The sequence below is a fragment of the Marmota marmota genome, unplaced genomic scaffold, assembly GCF_001458135.2.
Source record: "Marmota marmota marmota unplaced genomic scaffold, marMar, whole genome shotgun sequence".
In the NCBI taxonomy this organism is placed as follows: domain Eukaryota; kingdom Metazoa; phylum Chordata; class Mammalia; order Rodentia; family Sciuridae; genus Marmota; species Marmota marmota.
In genome coordinates this window covers 297,466-316,374 of record NW_026000082.1, presented here as the reverse complement: position 1 = coordinate 316,374, position 18,909 = coordinate 297,466, and the positions used below count along the sequence as shown (strand labels likewise).

The window sequence follows — 18,909 nt, the reverse complement described above, 5'->3', positions numbered from 1 at the left end:
ATATATATATATATATATATATATATATATATATATCACTTATATATATATGTCATCACACACACACACCCCCCCACACACACATATATGCACACACCACAATTTGTTTAGTCAAGAGTCAATGGACTTTTATTTGGGTTGTTTCTACAATTATGTTATTATAAATAAAGCTGCAATTAACCTTGGAGTAAAAGTCTATTAACACATTATTATTTGCCTTTGGTAAATATCTAGGACATTAGATTGATAGTTCTTTTGGTAAATTTATCCTTAATTTTATAAGATAAACTTTTTTTTCTTATAAACTGTAAACTTTTTTCCAAAGTAGCTACATAATTATATATTCTCCCCAGCACTGTATGAGAGCTCTCACCGTTGTACATGTTCATCAATATTTAGAATTCCCAGAGGCTATTCTGGTCAGTGGCATGTGGCATTTCAGAATTCTAACTTGTTTCCCTAATGACTAACAAGGGTTGGGTATCTTTTAATGTGCTTATCTGACATCAGTATTTCTTTTTTTATAGTCTACCCAAATCTTTTGCCAAATTTTAATTAAAAGTCTTCTGATGATTGAGTTTTAAGTTTTTTTTATACATTCTTGATGAATATCTTTAATCATGTACATCTGGTACACACACACATGCATGGATGACCTAAGAGTAAAAAATAATCAGAATTATATAGCAAAAACCTTAAATAAATCTGTCTATACTCTATATACAGGAGTTCCTTCCCTCCTTAATCTCCTATGCTAACGGGGCACGATTCTGACATGTATTAAGTCAGGCCTTGGGGCACTATGCTAAAGAGGATTTAATTAGGTCTGCTCATAATGAAATAGAAAACTACAGCAATAAATAATACTGCCTAATATTTGTGGAGTGCTTCTGAATAGATCATGTCATTTGAGTCCCGTGATAACCCTCTAAGATGAAAAAGCCAAGTCATATTATCCCCAGAAGACATCAAATGACTGACTAACTTTAGGTCACATAGCTAATATATTAGACTCAAATCTACACATTCCAAGTCCATGGCTCTTTACAATGAACATTAAATTTTATTCAGGAAAAATATCCCAAATATATACTGCATAGGCCGCCCCCTTGGGGACATAGTAACTATTCTGTAGAATATTAAAATAAATCTTATGGCCATTATTCTATTTATACAATTCAAAAACAGAGAAATAATTCTCAGAGGATTTATTTTCCCCATTTCCCTAAGTATTTGGCCTATGTCTGAAGAAAGCCAGTCTATGGCACAAGTAGCCTGCTGCATTCCTCTACTTTACCACAAGAATAGATCTTTGACAGCAACAAAATCAGCAGCAGCCATTTGAAAGTACAGCTGAAGGACAAATATGACCCATTCAGTCACCTCAAGAGCCCACCCTCCCTGCCATCTGCCATAAGGACAGCATTAAGAAAGCAATAAAAGCTACCACTTATTACAAGCTTCCTATGTGCCAGACTCAGAAATATTCAGTAACTTTTCCAAAATTATTCAGCTAGTAAGAGCTTGTTCATCTCCACAGCCTACAGTCCTTCTATCTATACTTCTGGGAAACAACACAAGTTTTTCTACTCGATGGCTGCTCTTATCAGATCAGTGAGTCAAAAGCAGGAGTTCTACTTGTAACTCTGCATTAACTTTCTGTGAGGTCATAATAAAGTCATTTAACCTCTATGAGCCCTTGTCTATATTACAAAGGTAGAAAACAATCTGCTCCTTCTGCTTTTTGTTAGAAACAACTGGGAGAATAAAATAAGATATATAAATTACATAAATATATACAGAATTTATAAACAGAAGAGATTATTTACTTAAGCTTCCACCACTACCATTATTAACTCATGGTGGTAGATTTGCAGGGAAGAAAAATTTTGTTTTTAAGGTTCTGGGGATTGAACCCAGGGCCATACACATGCTAGGCAAGTGCTCTACTATTAAGCAACACCCACAGCCCCAACAGGCAAACCTTTTTATTCTCCCTATGACAGGAAATACAGAAGGCACAACGATCATGTACTTTTTTTAATCAGGAAAAATAAAATGTTTAGACAAAACAAAACTTCTGCCTCTAGAGAAAACTCTGATAAAGAGTCACTGTGACGAGAATGACCTGACTGGTCATTCTGTGCATAACACAGAACTAAATAGGACTCTGCTACAAGCTCCATGATCTGCAATCTTGGCTAAGTGGTGGCTGTGGTTACAGACTGAACATACAAAGATGCTTCCTTAGGCTTCCTTCTGTTTTGAATGAAGTTTCCACCTCTACAGGTGCTGGTGGTATCATGTAATTCCACGGGTCAAAACCTCCAGGAGTGAAAAGAGTGTCATACAATCAAAGGGCAAAGGTTATATGGACCTACCATGTTCTGTGTAAGATTTTTAGTCAAATAAAAATATTTGAAACAAAAAAGTTTAACTATAAAATTTGTTCTTTACTTGCTTAGATAAAGGAAATTAAAAGATTTAGGGAGTATCTGAGTAAGATTAAGCACTAAAATGACATACAATAATAAAACTAAAATCTAGTCCAGGAATGCAATCAGATTTTGTCTTTTTTTTTTTTTTTTTTGGTACCAGGGATTGATCTGAGGGGCACTCAACCACTGAGCCACATCCCCAACCCTATTTTGTATTTTATTTAGAGACAGGGTCTCACTAAGTTGCTTAGCACCTCGCTTTTGCTGAGGCTAGCTTTGAACTCACCATCCTTCTGTCTCAGCCTCCAGAGACACTGGGATTATAGGCATGAACCACTGTGCCCTCAAGATTTTTTCTTTTGTACCAGCTCTAATTGATTAATTCTGGCTGTCTGAACCACTGTAGTGGGAAACATTCTGAGGCTATGTCCAGGCTCAAAAAGGAAAATACTGTGACTATTTGTCCTTGTCCATAAGAGCACAGGATAATATCTGCACTGATTCACCACTCCTGATCTAAAGAGAAACATGGAATAATTTCATTGTGCATTTCAGTCTTAAGTGCAACCATTCCCACTTCCAGGGAAACTTGCTAAACAAAAAGTCAATAACTTATTTTATATGCAAACTAAAATCTGAAGTATAAATGAGACATTTTCTGTGTTTTGATTTCTCCCTGCTTACCTTGAAAAATCTTAACAAACAATTTAGGCTTTCTATACTCTATATAGAACATCATGGTAAAAAGGTTGTAAATGATGTAAATCTATTTTGAAATTTCTTTCTCTTAAAAAAAAACTATTGAGAAAAAAATGTGGTCTTTTCTAAAAGGAAACTGCTAGGAAACTTGCTAAGGCAGAACAAAGATAATGTTAGTGGTGCAAATGATCTGCCATAGTTCTCTCCCTGCCTTGGGAAAGTCAGGTGAGTTCCCAGAATCAGTGGTGCTGGGTTACCCACCTTGACACTATTATAACCATTTTCTACCTCTCCTGCTCTGCCCCTTCTCCTAGCTTAAATGAGATTATAAGCCCAGATATTTTCACTGTCTCGCTGCTCACTACGCTTTGCCACCAATATAAAACCTATGTATGATGGCAAAACTACACTTACTAAACTTACTAATCAAGTTTCTTGCTCCTGTTGAAAAGTCACATCCTCAAAAATAAAAATGACTAATAACAAGAGTAGTCACCCTGGACAGGCTACCCCAGTAGCCTAAAACTTTTTCATAATTTAAACAGCAGTGTTTCTTAAGAGACACTTCCAGACAGATGATTTGTGTGGAAACTTTTCTTGTCATTCCCCTAAGCCATGGAATATAACCAGTGATATAATGAAGACATTATACAATGTCCCAGTGCCTACAGTACTGGCCTTGTGAGATTCACAGCAAGAGGTCTGTTCTTCCATTCCTACGTGAGAATACCTAGCAGAGTATGCTGCCAGAAAGCAGAGCTCCAACTCCTGTGACTCTGAATCACTGGCTTTGTGCTGCAAACATTCCCTTTTGGAGGCAGCAACTAATGAATTTAAACACAATCTGTCCTGACAACTTTGGAAAGTCATTAGTGAAGTGATGTCCACTCCACCTCTACCTATATTAATTAGATATCTTTTATTAACAGTAAGCTGGTTTTCATATAATATGTAGGGACTTTTTAAAATATTTTAGAAGATATGTATTTTAAAAACATTAAGTGCTGAAATATAGGTTCTTTGGTTCAAGGTAAATGCAAGACTTACAAACCTTGAATAAACTTTTAAAACACAAACATACACACACACATACACACATACAACCAGACTAGTTTCTGAGAATGCTTTCCCAAGGCTTTCCCTTGTACTATGTGCTCACTGGGATGCATTGTTCAATTGGAACTTGCCTTTAATCTTTAAGGTAATTTAGTTTTTTCATCCTTAACCTCCAATTCTTCCTTAAAGATTGTATCAATCCTGTCAAATACCTCTCTGGACCTTTCAGAGCCTCTTGTTGGATTCTTGCCCTAGCAGAGGACAATTTTTCTTCCTTTTCCTACTTAGGTTAATAGTGAGACTTTGAGAAAAATAATTCAAATCTGATTTTGCTTTAGTTTGCATCCAGGTCAAGAATCTGCAACTCTAAAAATGCAAACAAATAAATTTGTTCTATCTTTCCCAGTTATTTTTGAAGTTAGGATTCATCACAGAATATTCATCATTTATTCCAAAAAAAATAATATTTTTCTTATTGTTCACTTTATAAAGTACAGTTTTTAAATACCTTCACATGATTCTACAATAAAAACAATTCAGAAAAATGAAGAGTTTGGAAGTGTCCCTTCATTCTTTTCTATATACCTATTCCCACACACAAACACAAAAATTGATGGTTACTTTATTAGTTTCATATATAATTTTTCCAGTTCCTTTATTGAAATAAGTGAATAAACTATGTGTGTCTTATTTTTCATTTCATTTTACTCAATGAAAGCCTACCCTTTGCACCATGCTTTTACATTTAACCACTCATCATGGAGATCTTTTCATTCAATACAAAGAGAACTTCCATGCAATAAGTGGCCTAAGCTCAGGAGAGCCAGGAGTCCCACGGATGAAAGCAGTTGATCAGCACTGATTATCTGGGAGCACTAGATTCAGGCCAGCTGGGAGGACAGCAGCCTAGTAGTGTTCACACCAATATGACTTTTACTGCTCATGAATTCTGTCTCTTCCCAGAAAAGGACCTACTTTGAGAACATTTTATCCCAACCTCCCCATTTTATACATGACAAAGCAGAGTGGGAGAGCAGAAGGACTTATCCAAAATCAGCTAGTGCATGGGGACAGACCTGGAGGTTGCTGGTTTTCTGCACGTAGGCCCAAATTTCTCTTCATTGTACCACTTATATCACTAGCTTTTAAGGACTTGTTACTACTTGGAGAGTAAATTTCAAATTCCTATGTCTAGCACTGGTTCTAATTTAGAAGGAAACAGGGTGTGGTATAATGAGAAGAGTGACAGCACCAGTCTTACAATCAGGAAATCTGGGAAATCTAGACCTGGGTCCTCTCTGGCCCCTATTTCCTCACTTATGAAATAAAAGGTTTGAACCAGATGCTCTCCAAGGCCTCTCCGAGTCTTACACTTCTATCTTCTAACAACACTTGCATCTATGCCTGTGCTCATGCTTAGTTCTGCCTGGAACACACCTTTCATTTCTCCTCCTCCACCTTTCTCAAGGTCCACCTTGGTTTTCCCTGATATGTACCCATTCAGAAAATGCTAAGAGCTCATTTCTCAGGATTCAGAACATGCTTTTTCCTCAACCTAGATCTAGATGACTTCCTCTCCAAAAAGCCACACAAATTGGTTTCTCAATCCATTCAGTTCATGTCTGCTTAAATGAATCTTGTAAAGACAACTTTCTTAGCTAACTTACTAAAAACAGCACTTCCCTTCATTCTCCTCACGCTCTACTTCTCTTCATTGCTCTTAATATATAATTTATGTGTAGTCTATCTCACCCCACTGGAATCCAAGCACAATTAAAGCAAAGACCTTGGTCTTTGTTTTTTGGTTTTTTTTTTTTTACTTTTCAATTCTTATAAGAGCATCTGACACACAATAAGCACTTAATATGGTCTTTGAAAGAACAGTGATTGTTTGTAAATAATTAATGACAAGGACAAGTTGCTGACTACTTCTAATACTACTCTTTTAACCACCACTGAGTTATTTCTCACATTTGAGGGCTTGTCCTACAAGAAGTCCCTGCATGAAGTCCCAAATGGAGAATGTAAGTCAGGGACAGCAGATGGTTTTGGGAGATACACGTACTCAGGCAAAAAGCAAGGGTTCTGGAGTCAGACCGGTTCTAGTTCTGAACCTTGCCAACTGGGCTTGAGCATGTTTCTAGCATCTGAAAAACAGATAACAACCTACTACAGAGATATGTAACAAAGATCAGGGGAAATTATTTATGTTGAAGTATCTTGTCAGGTAGAAGGCATCATACCAAATAGGTAAAGTATACTAATGGCCAGAAACAGTCTTAAATTGTTTTTTGGCAACAGCCTCATTTAAAAATGTATGCATAAACACTCATGTTTGTCCAAATATACATATGCACATGTAGGAAGAAAAGCACACTGACAATCTGACAATGAATCAGACTCTTAGAAGAACATCTGACACATAATAAGCCCTTAATATGGTCTTTGAAAGAACAGAGAAAACTCTTACCTTACCATATATCCCATTCTTTAATGCAAACCCTTTTAGATAAGGCTTCAGACAAACAAACCACTATCTATTGTGAAAATCAATCCTCCAGTGGAAAAACTAAACCTCAGACCTCTTGTAGAACACTATGAGTCTCCTGGACACCCTGGGTTATGTAGGCTTCCACGTACTACATACAGACTGTTTTAAATAAGAAAATAATCACTCAACCACCTTTGTAAGTCTTGTCTCTAAAACAAGCCCCAAAACAGGCTAACACTGCTTATTGCATTTGGTGGTTAAGAAAACAAGAACTGGGCTGGGATTGTGGCTCAGTGGTAGAGTACCTGCCAGCACTCATACATACATGGCCAGTTCATACATGGCCAGTTACACAGTTCTGGGCCTGAGGTGAGGCAGAACATCATGGCAGAAGAGTGCAGTGGAGGGAAACAGCTCAGGAGTGGTCAAGAGGAAGAGCTCCTACACAAGGACAAAAGAAAAGCCCCCAAGGCAAGGCACACCCCCAGTGACCCACCTCCTCCAGTCAAACCCTACCTGCCTACAGTTACAGAATCACTGCTATTTCAAAGAATATATATTAAGTACTTATTATGCAACAGATGCTCTTCTAAGAATTGAAAAGAAAAAAAAAAAAAAAAAGATCAAACCCAGTGTGAGGCACTGGGTTCGATTCTCAGCACCACATAATAAATAAATAAATAAATAAACAAATAAATAAATAAAGGCATTGTGTCCATCTACAACTAAAAAAAAATTAAAGAAAACAAGAACTACCTCACTAAACAACAATTATTGATACTTAACTCACACCATTTTCTTCCTAACCTGAATACTCATAGTACTTACTAATAGGCATGCACTTTGATATTGTCTCATACCTAGGCTTTTGGGGGATACCTTATATCTAAACCATAAGGAGTATGTTGCTCTTAGAATGGCAAGTCTGCTCCCTAATAAGATGGTATGGTCTTTAAAGACGATACCATTTTATTGAAGCTTCTTTTTTCTTATTTTCTGAGTCTAACATAGTGAGATATACAATAGTCTTTAACTATATGAGAATGTTGAGACAGAGAAGATGTTAAGGAAAAAATGTTTAGAAAAAGAGCAAGGGATTGTAAGAAAGCCAATATCCATTTGTACCGCAATAAATGTTTTATTAGTAATAAGAATGAGAATAAACATTTATACAAAATCCAAAATAATGATGGAGTTTCACTATAAAACAATGAGTTCAATTTCTAAAATTAGTTTATCATTCTAACTGGAAAATATTTAAATGAACTCACATTCTTCAAAATCGTTATTCTTCTAAAATAAACCTTTCTTGACTTTGGCACTTTTATTGGAGAAACAAAAGACTATTATTCAAAATTCTACTCTTCTGCTTAGAAATAGAAGAAAAGAATAAGAGGAAATCTAGATCTAACATAGGTGACAAAGCAAATTTTCACACTATGAATAAACATTCTTAACTACACTAAAGCATTTCAATATGAATGTGAGTTACTGAATTTCAAAATGTGCAAATTATAACTTTTTACATAAATTGTCAGCATTCTGGAATGAAGAAATGTCTCCTTTGGTCAATTTTTTCAAGTAGCTACACGCTATTGGTCAAAGTTTTAATATAATGAAAATTCTGTCTTTGCTAGGTCCTTAGAATACCTAACCATATTAATTCTTCCAACTTTCTCATATACAAATTGGCCTAGAGAATTGGAACCATCTTGCCATTAGGGGATGGTCATTTTACATCACATTCTTACTCCAAAGAGTAAAGGGTGCTTCAGTCAGGGTCTTGCTTGGAGGAAGCAGACCACTGTGGAAAGACCCTAGTCTTTGCTATAAGGCTTGGGTTTAAATTCTGATCCTACTACCCCCCATCCTATACCCCCTACCCCTTAGTATGGCTTTGGGCAAGTTATTTACTTTCTCTGAACCTCTACTCTCACATTAGTAAACTAGAGATAATGTAAACTTTCTAAGCTATTATGTTATATATAGAAAGCAACTAGCAGATAATATAGATTCAAAAAATGCTAGTTTTTCCTACCATTTTCTTCACAGTCACAGAAATTTACTCATCACAACTGGTCAGAGTAGTTAGCTCTGTTTCCTACTTCAGGGCCATTTCTAGATCTTCTAGTACCCAGATCACATCATTAGAACTTTACACATCTATTCAAAATGATATGTGCCAATTATTTAAAAGAAAGAGGTCTTATGTAACTATGTTTCATAAATTATCAGTATCCTGTCTTTGTTTCAAGAACAAGTTTTCAATAGTCTAATTGCTCTCAAAACCTTTTTATTTCAGCCTTCACTGATCTGTGGGCATCATCACTGTCTTAAGAATGAATGAGTAATAAGTATTTGATGAAGTACTAGCCAGGGGGATTATCAGAAAGAATCTGGGACAGAAATCCTTGGTAGGATTCTGAATTTCAATTTGATTTGCAAAATGTTATAAATTCTAACAATATGGAATTAACTTTTTCCCTAGGAATACAAGTTTATTTTAGAGAAAAATTCTTCTCTAGATTTACTTTAGTACTCTATTTTGGATTAACTTAACTAAACATTTGCAGAAAATTGGTTACCAACATTAGTTTCTATTTATATGGTCATGGCACCACATAGTAATAAGTATCTCCTAAGGAAAAAAAAACTTGGAATTTAAGCCAGGATGACAATTGTCAGAGAAACAAAATTCTAGTGATGCCAGAATCTTGCTTAGGGTTTTGAAGTTTTTACTATTTCAAGATTCTTTTGCTTCTCAAGGATAGTTTGCTAAGATTCCTATTTTATAGTTTAATAAAAATGTAAAAATTCCCTTCCTCTATTCTGGCATATATGAAAAGGATACTAGTTAGCATGTACTATTTTTATGTTGACAAGAGCTATTTTGAGGCACCTTAGTACTCTCCAGCACTTATGCCAAGAAGGAAGTTAGCATGACATTAGTAAAGAGTAAATTCTCAGTGTGTGGTTACTTAATAAGCACATTTTTTTTTAACAACCCCACAGTCTATTTTTTTTGGTCAAAAACAATAAAGTAATTCATCAACATAAGGCATTTAACCATAATTAGAAAGTCCTACCTTTTGTGCATCTCCTGTGAAATATGCAATGGCCAGGGTGGGCAGAATCATGAACAGTGCGTTGTAATAGAGGAGACCATATTTCCCCAGCTCCTAGGATGATAATAATAATAATAATAATGATAATGATGATGATGTATGATTTTGTGTGACTTTCTTAAGTTAAAAAGGCTTTAATTTCAACAGATGCATTCAAGTCTGAAATGCAGCACTAAGCTTTATGCTGTATGATTCATGTTCACAGGACCAGGATTATAAGTAGTCCTGAAATTATAGGTAATAAAATTTATGATTTATTTAAAGTATCTCCGTGTTGGCCATACTACGATAAACCAAATAATTAATTGTTTATGGTCACAAGTATCACTGAAAAGTGTGCCTCATTTTGCATGGCAGCAAGCAAAAAGCCATAGAGAAACAAAGCAATCTTTAAGAATAGGCGCCCAGTCAGCCAGAGACATGTGCTATCCAGGAATGGAGGATGTATATAGAAGCAAACAAATGATCCACATCATTCACATAACTGACAAATAACAAAAATAGAAATGCCGAAACTGTTTTCTTTTCACATTTTAACTGTTTTGAGTACTTTTTAAAATATTTTTAGTTGTAGATGGACACAATGCTTTTATTTATTTATTTATTTTTATGCAGTGCTGAGGATCAAACCCAGTGCCTCACACGTACTAGCCAAGTGCTCTACCACTGAGCCACAACCTCAGCCCTGTTTTCAGTATCTTTCTTCCCGACTCCTGAATTTTTTTTTTTTTTAAGTTACTGGGGATTGAATCCAGAGGTGCTTTACCATTGAGCTACACCCTCATAGTTTATTATCTTTTTTATTTTAAGACCAGGTCTCATTAAGTTGCTGAGGCTAGCCTTAAACCTGTGATTCTCCTCCTCAGACTCCTGAGCTGCTGGGATTACAGGCATGTACTACCATACCTAACTCTCCCAAACTTCTTAAACACAGTACACCAACTAAATTTTACTTAGGGCATCATCATAAACACACATTACTATAGCATGTTCTGATACAGTGCTGCCCTTAATGCTGTTTAATAGCCCCTGTGCTATTTTTTTCATCAGTATTTGTGCCTGTTTCAGAGTTTTTCTGTTTCTCTTGTTGCAGATTATCTTTTACACTACTGGCAAGCCTTTGCCTCTAAACAGAACACCACTTCTAGTTTGCTGATTGTAATCCATGAAATGAAAAGCAGATCAGCGAGCTTAAAAGTTCTAATGTAAATAAGTTCTAAGTCATTTCTAAGTGAGGAACTAAATGTCTCTCCTAGGAGTAAAATACTCTGAACTTTTTTTTTCCCCTAGGTTCTGGGATGTATTCTAGACTGCACTGTTCAAAAATAGTAGCCACTAGCCACATGTAGCTATTTAAAGTTAATTATAATTACATAAAGCTTCCAATTCAGTTCCTCAATTATATCTGTCACTTTTTAAATGCTCAATATCCACATATGTCTCGTGGCTATTAGTAACAAACAGCAGACAGAGATAAAGAAGACTTCCAACATCAAAAGAAATTCTACTGGACAGCATTGCTTCAGACAATTGAAGCTGCTGGATAAATGTTTTAATTAGTATTTATTCTCCAAAGCAGTAAATGGATTAAAAGGAAACACACACACACATCAGAGTAAGACCAAACTTCTATCTGCTCTCTTAAAAAAGGCAAAAATGTTTACTAGCATCTTCCTTTGAAATGCAATCATCATACAGTCATCAGGCAAATAAATGAAGGATGAGACATAAAAGGCATACTTAGAGAAAATGTATAGGAAAAAAATCTATACTGTCCCTAGTTCTTCAAGGATATTTTTTAAAAAAATTCTCTGAGAATAATGAATGGGATAATCACACAATCTGTAATTCTCTGGAGGAGAAGGCAAAGCCCTGGCCAAAAGGATTCCAACTCAATACTATTATAACTATTGAACAGGATATTTATATTTATTTATCATCTAAATTTCAAAAAAAGACCTGAAGTAATTTCAGAAATATTCTAAGTATAATATAGCAGAGTAAGAACTAAGCAGAACGGGGGATTGTGGCTCAGCAGTAGAGCACTCGCCTAGCATGTGCAAGGCCCTGGGTTCAATCCTCAGCACCACATAAAAATAAATAAATAAAATAAAGATATTGTATCCAACTACAACTAAAAAAATAAATATTAAAAAAAAGAACTAAGCAGATAAGGTCATCTGACTGAAGATAAAACACGGGTAGAAAATAAGATAAAACCATCATCAGTTATAAGACTAAATTATGAGATAAAAACATACCAGCTGCTCAGGAAAAACTATGGTGACATCTAAGATAAATATCTCATATGGGTACTCACCTAGGATACATTATGAAATCAAGAACAACTCCTTCAAAAACAACCCTATGATGCAGCAAGCTGAGTTCTATATACCTGTTTTTTACTGTAATACAACCTCATAATGTATCAAAAGAATTGTGGGTCAAATACTCAGCTTTCTGATGGTCTGGCTTGATCTGAAAATAAATTTAATGTTTGCATACTCAAAGTATATAGCAAACAAACAAAAAATATTCTGAAATGCCTTCATGTCCACGCCACCAATAGAAGGCAAAGAGCTGGATGTACAAAGGTCACGTATGAGATCCAAGCCAGGAAACTCAGCAGTACCCCTGAGAGAGCGAAACTAATGCTTCCTCAAGATTCCTACCATTTGTCGGGCAAGTACACAAAGGTCATCCTGTTCTGCAAGCGCCCTCCAACACTCACTTCCCTTCAAGATTGCCCAAAGGCTTTAGGATATATTTCTCTTGTTCCAGGTCCCTCACCAAGTATCTTCAGAACAGAGCCATGAGCATTTATTTCATTTTTCTCTATGAACTTTGTAACCTTCTTACCCCACTCTAAGTCAATATTCCCATAATCCCTTCCCCAAAGCCATCAATAAAACCTAATTGCTAATTTAAAAACTTTCTTATGTGAACACCAGAATATAGGAATCTACCCTTAGAGAACCCCCATGTCTCTCCTATCCCTTCTAAGTATTTTTCTTTATTCCATACTTTTTATCCTGATGAATTGCTATTACCATTCCCAACATCAGTAAATATCTAATAAAGAAGTTTTAGATAGCTACCTACTTTTGAATCTAATTTTTGTTTTACGTATGCACCATTTGCTGCTGTCAGTACATCGTTTATCAGAATAAAAACATATCCTTCCAGATCAAATGCCAAGTCAGAGCTGCAAAACATAAGCAAAACTTTAAGAATAAGTTAGATTTAAAGAACATGCATTAAATTTTTAATAGGTCTGAACTACAATATTTGCAAGAACATTTCTTTTCCAGCTAAATGAACATTAGGTTATTTTATCAGCTACTAGTATTTCTTGAGTCCTGGTCACAGTTGGCAATTCCATACTATTTCAATAGGGATTATTTTAGAAACAAAAACACTAATGCTTAAACACATCATAAGGAATAATCAATCATGCCAGTTAATAGTAAACTGTTCTGAATTCAAAGTCAGACCAAATCAGGCAGAAGGCATCAATTTCACAAATAAGGAAATCAAAAGTTCTTAACATATCATTTTTCAAAAAGTTCACGCAAAAGATGGGACTAACTTCCACGGGTAGTTGGGCAGAATTTCTGAAGTATGGATCACAGTAAGTTGTGAGAGGGCACATAGTAGGAACTCAAGTACTTACTCAATGAGGTAAAACTAGTGAGACTGGGGAAATTGAAAATCTCTGCTACTTAATAGGGTAGTAAGCACAAGATAAGAAATCAGTAAATTTAATGGAATAAATGAATAATCTGAGCAAAGTATGCCTTCAGCGTACTTTAGCACCCCAGCCAAAATGGTGGCCTCACATTCTATGACTTTGCAGAGACACTACAATGCTTGTAGCTGAACCTCTAAATGGAACCAAAACCTGAGGAGCTGCATACTGCTGCAGTTTCAGACAGGACTAGCCTAATGCACACCCCTAATCCAAGCATCTGACAACACTCTAACTTCAGGTTCTCTTCTTTCCATCTTTTTCACAAGCCAAAGGTTCTAATTAAGCAGGGCTAGTTAGAAACCCTCCTCAAAGCTTTCTGCAGGCCAAAGTGAGTCCTGAATAAACCTGTTGTACAATTTTGGATCTCACTGGCTTCAAGGAAATGCTTCAAAATGTTCAGAGGTTAGCAGAACACCTTTAAAAAGAAAGGCAGATACCTGGTGTAGAATTTTTCTCCAAGGAGACAAATACAACATTTGGCTATAAAACCAAATTCTGGTAACAAATTTTACCACCCTCTCTTTTTTTAGAATGAAATTTCACTTGGAGATGTAAGATAAAATAGAATTTAAATTATACTTCCCCCCAGTTACACCACAGGGATATGATGAAAGTAAATGAGCCATCCATTGGAATACCCAGATGAAAATGTATGTCAGGTAGAATCTGTGACATCAGTAAATCCATCTATGCATGCCCAGGGCTGAGTAAAATGTATCAGGCTTCTAGTGATCATTTTCATTTTCTGTCTTTGGGTATACATTTTCCCCATGTAATTTTTTTTCTTTATTTATTTTTAAACTGCAGCAAAATAATCATGTATATTTTGGGTGTATAGTGTGATAATTCTATACATACACAATGTGTAATGATCAAATCAGAACAATTAGCATAGTCATCTCCTTAAACATTTATCATTGCTTTGTATTTTCCTCATACACTTTAAAACTAGAACTTTTATAAAAAGGGGGAATGTTCCAGTAATCTAATAAGACTAAGTAATGACATCTGTAATGTATCTTAAGTGAGGCCAAATAAATCAATGATATTATTCATTATTCCATAAGTCAAGGTATTCATTGTCATTTGCCTCACCTCACAAAATTTTCTTTAAAAATTTGCAAAGTAAAAGAATGCCACATGGTTTATGAAATCGCATAGGCTCTGAATTCAGGCACACATTCAAATTCCAGCATTTATTAGCAGTGCGACCTTGAGCAAGTATAGAACTTTAAGTTTCCTTTAACTATAAAGTAGGAAAATTATACCCATACCATTCAGCACTATGAAGAATACATAAATAATGTGCTCAATGCTGAAAATATTTTGTGGCACACAGTATGTGCTCAGTAAGTACAGGAGAGTAATAAATCCTAACTTACATGAATTTAAGAATCCCCAAAATTTGAATTTTGCCAGCCTTGACCTTAACACAGCCAAAGATTTAACTTCTGAAGAAGACATGACTTTTACTTAGGCTACAAAAAAATTATTCTGATTGGTAACTGATCATTTATTATCAAAATGTATTGACAATTTTTAATGTGCTATCTATAGGCCCTCATCTTACCTGGCAGCTACAAAGGCTCCAATAATCATTGCAAATACGGTCATCTGAATACCCCAAGAAAAAGTCTTCCTACAAAATAAGATAATTAAAAAATATATATATGTGACTTTATTATTCGTACAGACACATTTCATAACAGGCAAAAAAACATAAACAATAGTATTTTAAATATTTCCAAGGAACTGGATATTTAAAAGAATCTCATTGATTAAGCAAAAACTCAATTTGCTATGTAAATAATTGTAGTCATTTTTCTTATTCTTACCATTTGCTATTGAGTTGGCATTTTTGTAAGTCAGGATTTTTTAAAGTAAGAAACACACATTTTCAGTAAAAGATATAAATGCTATTTAAAACCTAGAACTGTGATTCTGACCCAGCTTCACTCAGTGGCAGCAGTAGACATAGAAACTGTAGAAAATTAAAACTCAAGTTCAGATAGGTTTCCAACTCGTTTAACCTTCCCAACTACTGCTCCCACAAACTATCAATTTGATGGCAAGGAAAGAATTTAAACTTCTCAAAAGCTGAAGTAGAACCAAGACAAATAATTTTAATGTCTCACATATGCTGGGCACCTATTCAAGGTGCTTTAAGTTGTTTAAAGAAAAGATGTATTAGAAATTTTGCTCACTTGAGTAAAACTCCTTCAGCAAACATTGTAAACAGGATGGAGAACCTTCTTAAAACTGTAAACATTGGTAAGCTGCAAAAACAAAGATGATTAGGTAAAATAAAGTTCAATTTATTTTTTTAAATCAAGATTTTTCAAATTGGTAATTTAAAATAATGCTAATTATTTCCTTTCCTATGGAAATTCCATGCTGATTAACTTCTGATTAAATTAAATCCTTACTTCTCTCTAGAAATAAATGATTTAAAAAGCTAAAAAAGTTGCTTTTAAAAAACTACTAAAAGTGAGAAACATTAACTATACAATGGTAAAAATCATACATCATAAATAATACATGTATTTTTAAATTTTACTTTGCTAAGTATGCAAACATCCTGATATACCGATGTTAGTCTTTAATGTAAAAGGGCCTATATCACCTTTCTTCACTAGACCACCCCAAAACACCTAGGAAAATCTTACCCCATAAAGCATTCCTTGCTTGTCCTTTTGTGAAAGTCTTCCATTAAATTCCTAGAGCATTTTGCTTGCACTAATAAACATATAGTTATTTCTGAATATGTCTTATCTCACTACAAAGTGCCTTATATTTAGCTGGCAAACAAAGGTAGGGGATGGATGGATGGATGGATGGATGGCAGGCAATGGATGAAAAAAAAGCAAACTATAAGCAGCATTTCACAGCAGACCTTCATTTCTTTCCAAGTGGGTAATGAGATGGAAAAGAATGCCCCACCCATGATAATAAATCTGCCTCACTTGGAACTCTCCCCAGAGATACCCCTGGCCATCCTGTCAGGTTACTTGCTTTAAAAAAAGGAGGAAATGAAAAATTATATGCCACTGATTCTCAAGAGATCTCACTACTCATGATTATCCAAAATGCCAGAACTTCAGCTCATGTGGAAGTAGTGGAGCCATGGGTTTCTGTCAAACTATTTTCCTTCGGGTGTCTGTGGAACATCACAAACCACAAAGGGGAGAAGCCAGGAACTGGAAGGTTAGAGGGTAATAGACAATGTAGTCAGAGAGAGCTACTGCTTCTTTCTAAAAGTAAAGACGCTGCCTCTATAATTACATGACAGTGGGTAAGATATTAATCATATTTGTTATCAGGGTTCCATCTCATTTTAACTATTTCATGTGAGAAGAAAAACTGAAAGTTCTCATTTCCATCCTTTTTTGCTGTGTGGAATCTGCCTAAAATATAGTACTAATTAACTATATTAATGAATAGAAATCCCAGAAGCCTTTTATCTCTCACTACTGCAGGTCTGGGAAAATAATGAAAATCCCCTATCATAGCATTTTATAACATTTTATATACCTCTAACATCAAAATGAGACAGGATAAAGCAACTATTCTTTCTCTTCAAAAGAAATGAGCTTACACTAAAGCCTTTAGTGCAACCTTCATTATTTAATGACAAAAACTTTCTAGTCCTTCCGTTTTTTCTAGAAACAGTAACAATGCATTAAATATTTCACATTTACGTACAACTTTAAGAACACATTATAGTAACCTCACTAGTAAAATAAAGTTATCCATACTTCAGTTTCTTTGTGCTGAACAGTCCCGTGATTTGGTTCCCAAAATATAGTAGAGGTAGTGGAAACGTCTAGAAAATTTAAAAAGGGATAACAAAACTCAATAATAAAGATAGCTAAAACAAGGTCCTTTCAAACAGAAACAGTTTTGCTTTTATGATCAAATTCTTTCCACATGAAACTTAAGATTACTTCTCATAAACAATTCTGAGCCCCAGGAAACACCCAAACAATATTAACTATTCTCTGAGACACAACACTAAACTGGCAGAAAGCGAGGGAGGAAGACAGGGAAGAAAAGAAATATGAATATGATCGACCAATGTAGGACAGAAACACTATTTGCTTTAAAATATGATAATGTATTAGCACATGGCTCTAATATCAGCAGAAAAAGGCAGGCATTTTATCTTGATGTGGAGTCAAGCAGAGGCAGACAGAAGAACATGAAAATAAACCCAAGAATAATGAATGCAGGATACACTGGCTAGATTAGATGGATACAGAAACTGCAGAACTGTTGCACTCCCAACAAGTGAGCATTAATTAAAACAAAAAAGATTCCTGGGGTTTTTTTCTTCCTTTAATTTTACAGAGACTGTGAACTTCTCTAACACACATTACTGCATTTATTCTTTAACTTCATAACATGTGCTCTATCTAGATGTGGATTTCGTTAGAGCTACAATTTTTGAATATGCAAGGCTCTGATAAAAAAAATACAGTGACTCCTTCTCATAAAACAAAGTACTACTTTTTTTTTTTTAAATCTTTTACCTTTCGAGGTACATTTCTGTCAAAGTCAGGAAACTTGACTACTCTGAATGCCTTTCCCACCCAGAGAACTGACACTGTGGCCACCATCTGTAAACAGAGAACACAGATGCACTGTTCTACATATAAAGACACACAGAGAAGTTCTGACAACATAAAACCATGTAATGCTGAAGATTCCAACTAACCTGGCCAAGTCCAACACATAGCGAGGAGGGAAATCTATAAAAAGGGCAAAGAAAGAAAGAAAAGAAAAAAGTCAGAAAACCCAAACATAGCTCTGTGAATTCAACTTTTGCACCGACAATCTTAAAATGTCTTTTGATACAAATCCACACCAACGTCTGTCCTTTATTCAAATAAAAATCTTGTGAGAAAAAAAAATCCTGCCGGTTATGAGGCCATACCGCTGATTTTATAGCCTCGGGCGGCCACTTGTCTCATCTTGTCCGATTCTACAATTTCGGTAGGCTGCCTGCAACGGATTTTTCAAGGAAGTTAAGAAACAGATCTTTTCAACGGTTTCACACCTTAAAAAAAAAGCTTCTGCTCCAAGTCCCCGTGACAGCAGCAGAATAATCGTAAATGGGCGTGAAGATGCGCACGTCCCCAGAGGCTGTCAGCGGCGCGGGAACAGACTGCGGAGGAAGGAGCGCATCCCACGCTCGCTTCCCCGCAGGCATGCACAGGGGTCCTAAAGTCACCAAGCAACTTTGCTCCAGGCAACGAAAGGCAGGATGTTCAGGGAGGGCGCTGCACCCAGGGCATGGCAGAACAGCCGAAGGCGGCCCGGAGCGCGCGGCTGTATGGAGCTCCGCGTGCG

At 35.6% G+C, this 18,909-nt stretch overlaps 1 protein-coding gene across 2 annotated transcripts in view; it reads right to left on the bottom strand.

The window, feature by feature from the left end:
• The window catches only part of Slc35d1 (solute carrier family 35 member D1), a 45,467-nt gene extending 27,033 nt beyond the window's left edge, over positions 1-18,434 (bottom strand). The window contains exons 1-7 of one of the 2 annotated variants that reach the window (XM_015484887.2): positions 18,275-18,434; positions 18,090-18,176; positions 17,316-17,383; positions 15,765-15,836; positions 15,131-15,199; positions 12,912-13,014; positions 9,771-9,863 (exon numbers count right to left, since the gene is read on the bottom strand). In XM_015484887.2, the coding sequence (XP_015340373.1) occupies positions 9,771-9,863; positions 12,912-13,014; positions 15,131-15,199; positions 15,765-15,836; positions 17,316-17,383; positions 18,090-18,176 (492 nt within the window). In that variant the 5' untranslated portion in view covers positions 18,275-18,434. Of the gene's footprint in view, positions 1-9,770; positions 9,864-12,911; positions 13,015-15,130; positions 15,200-15,764; positions 15,837-17,315; positions 17,384-18,089; positions 18,201-18,274 lie in introns of both variants that reach the window. The other variant, XM_048815176.1, reaches the window with a different exon arrangement.
• Between the last annotated feature and the right edge of the window lie 475 nt (positions 18,435-18,909).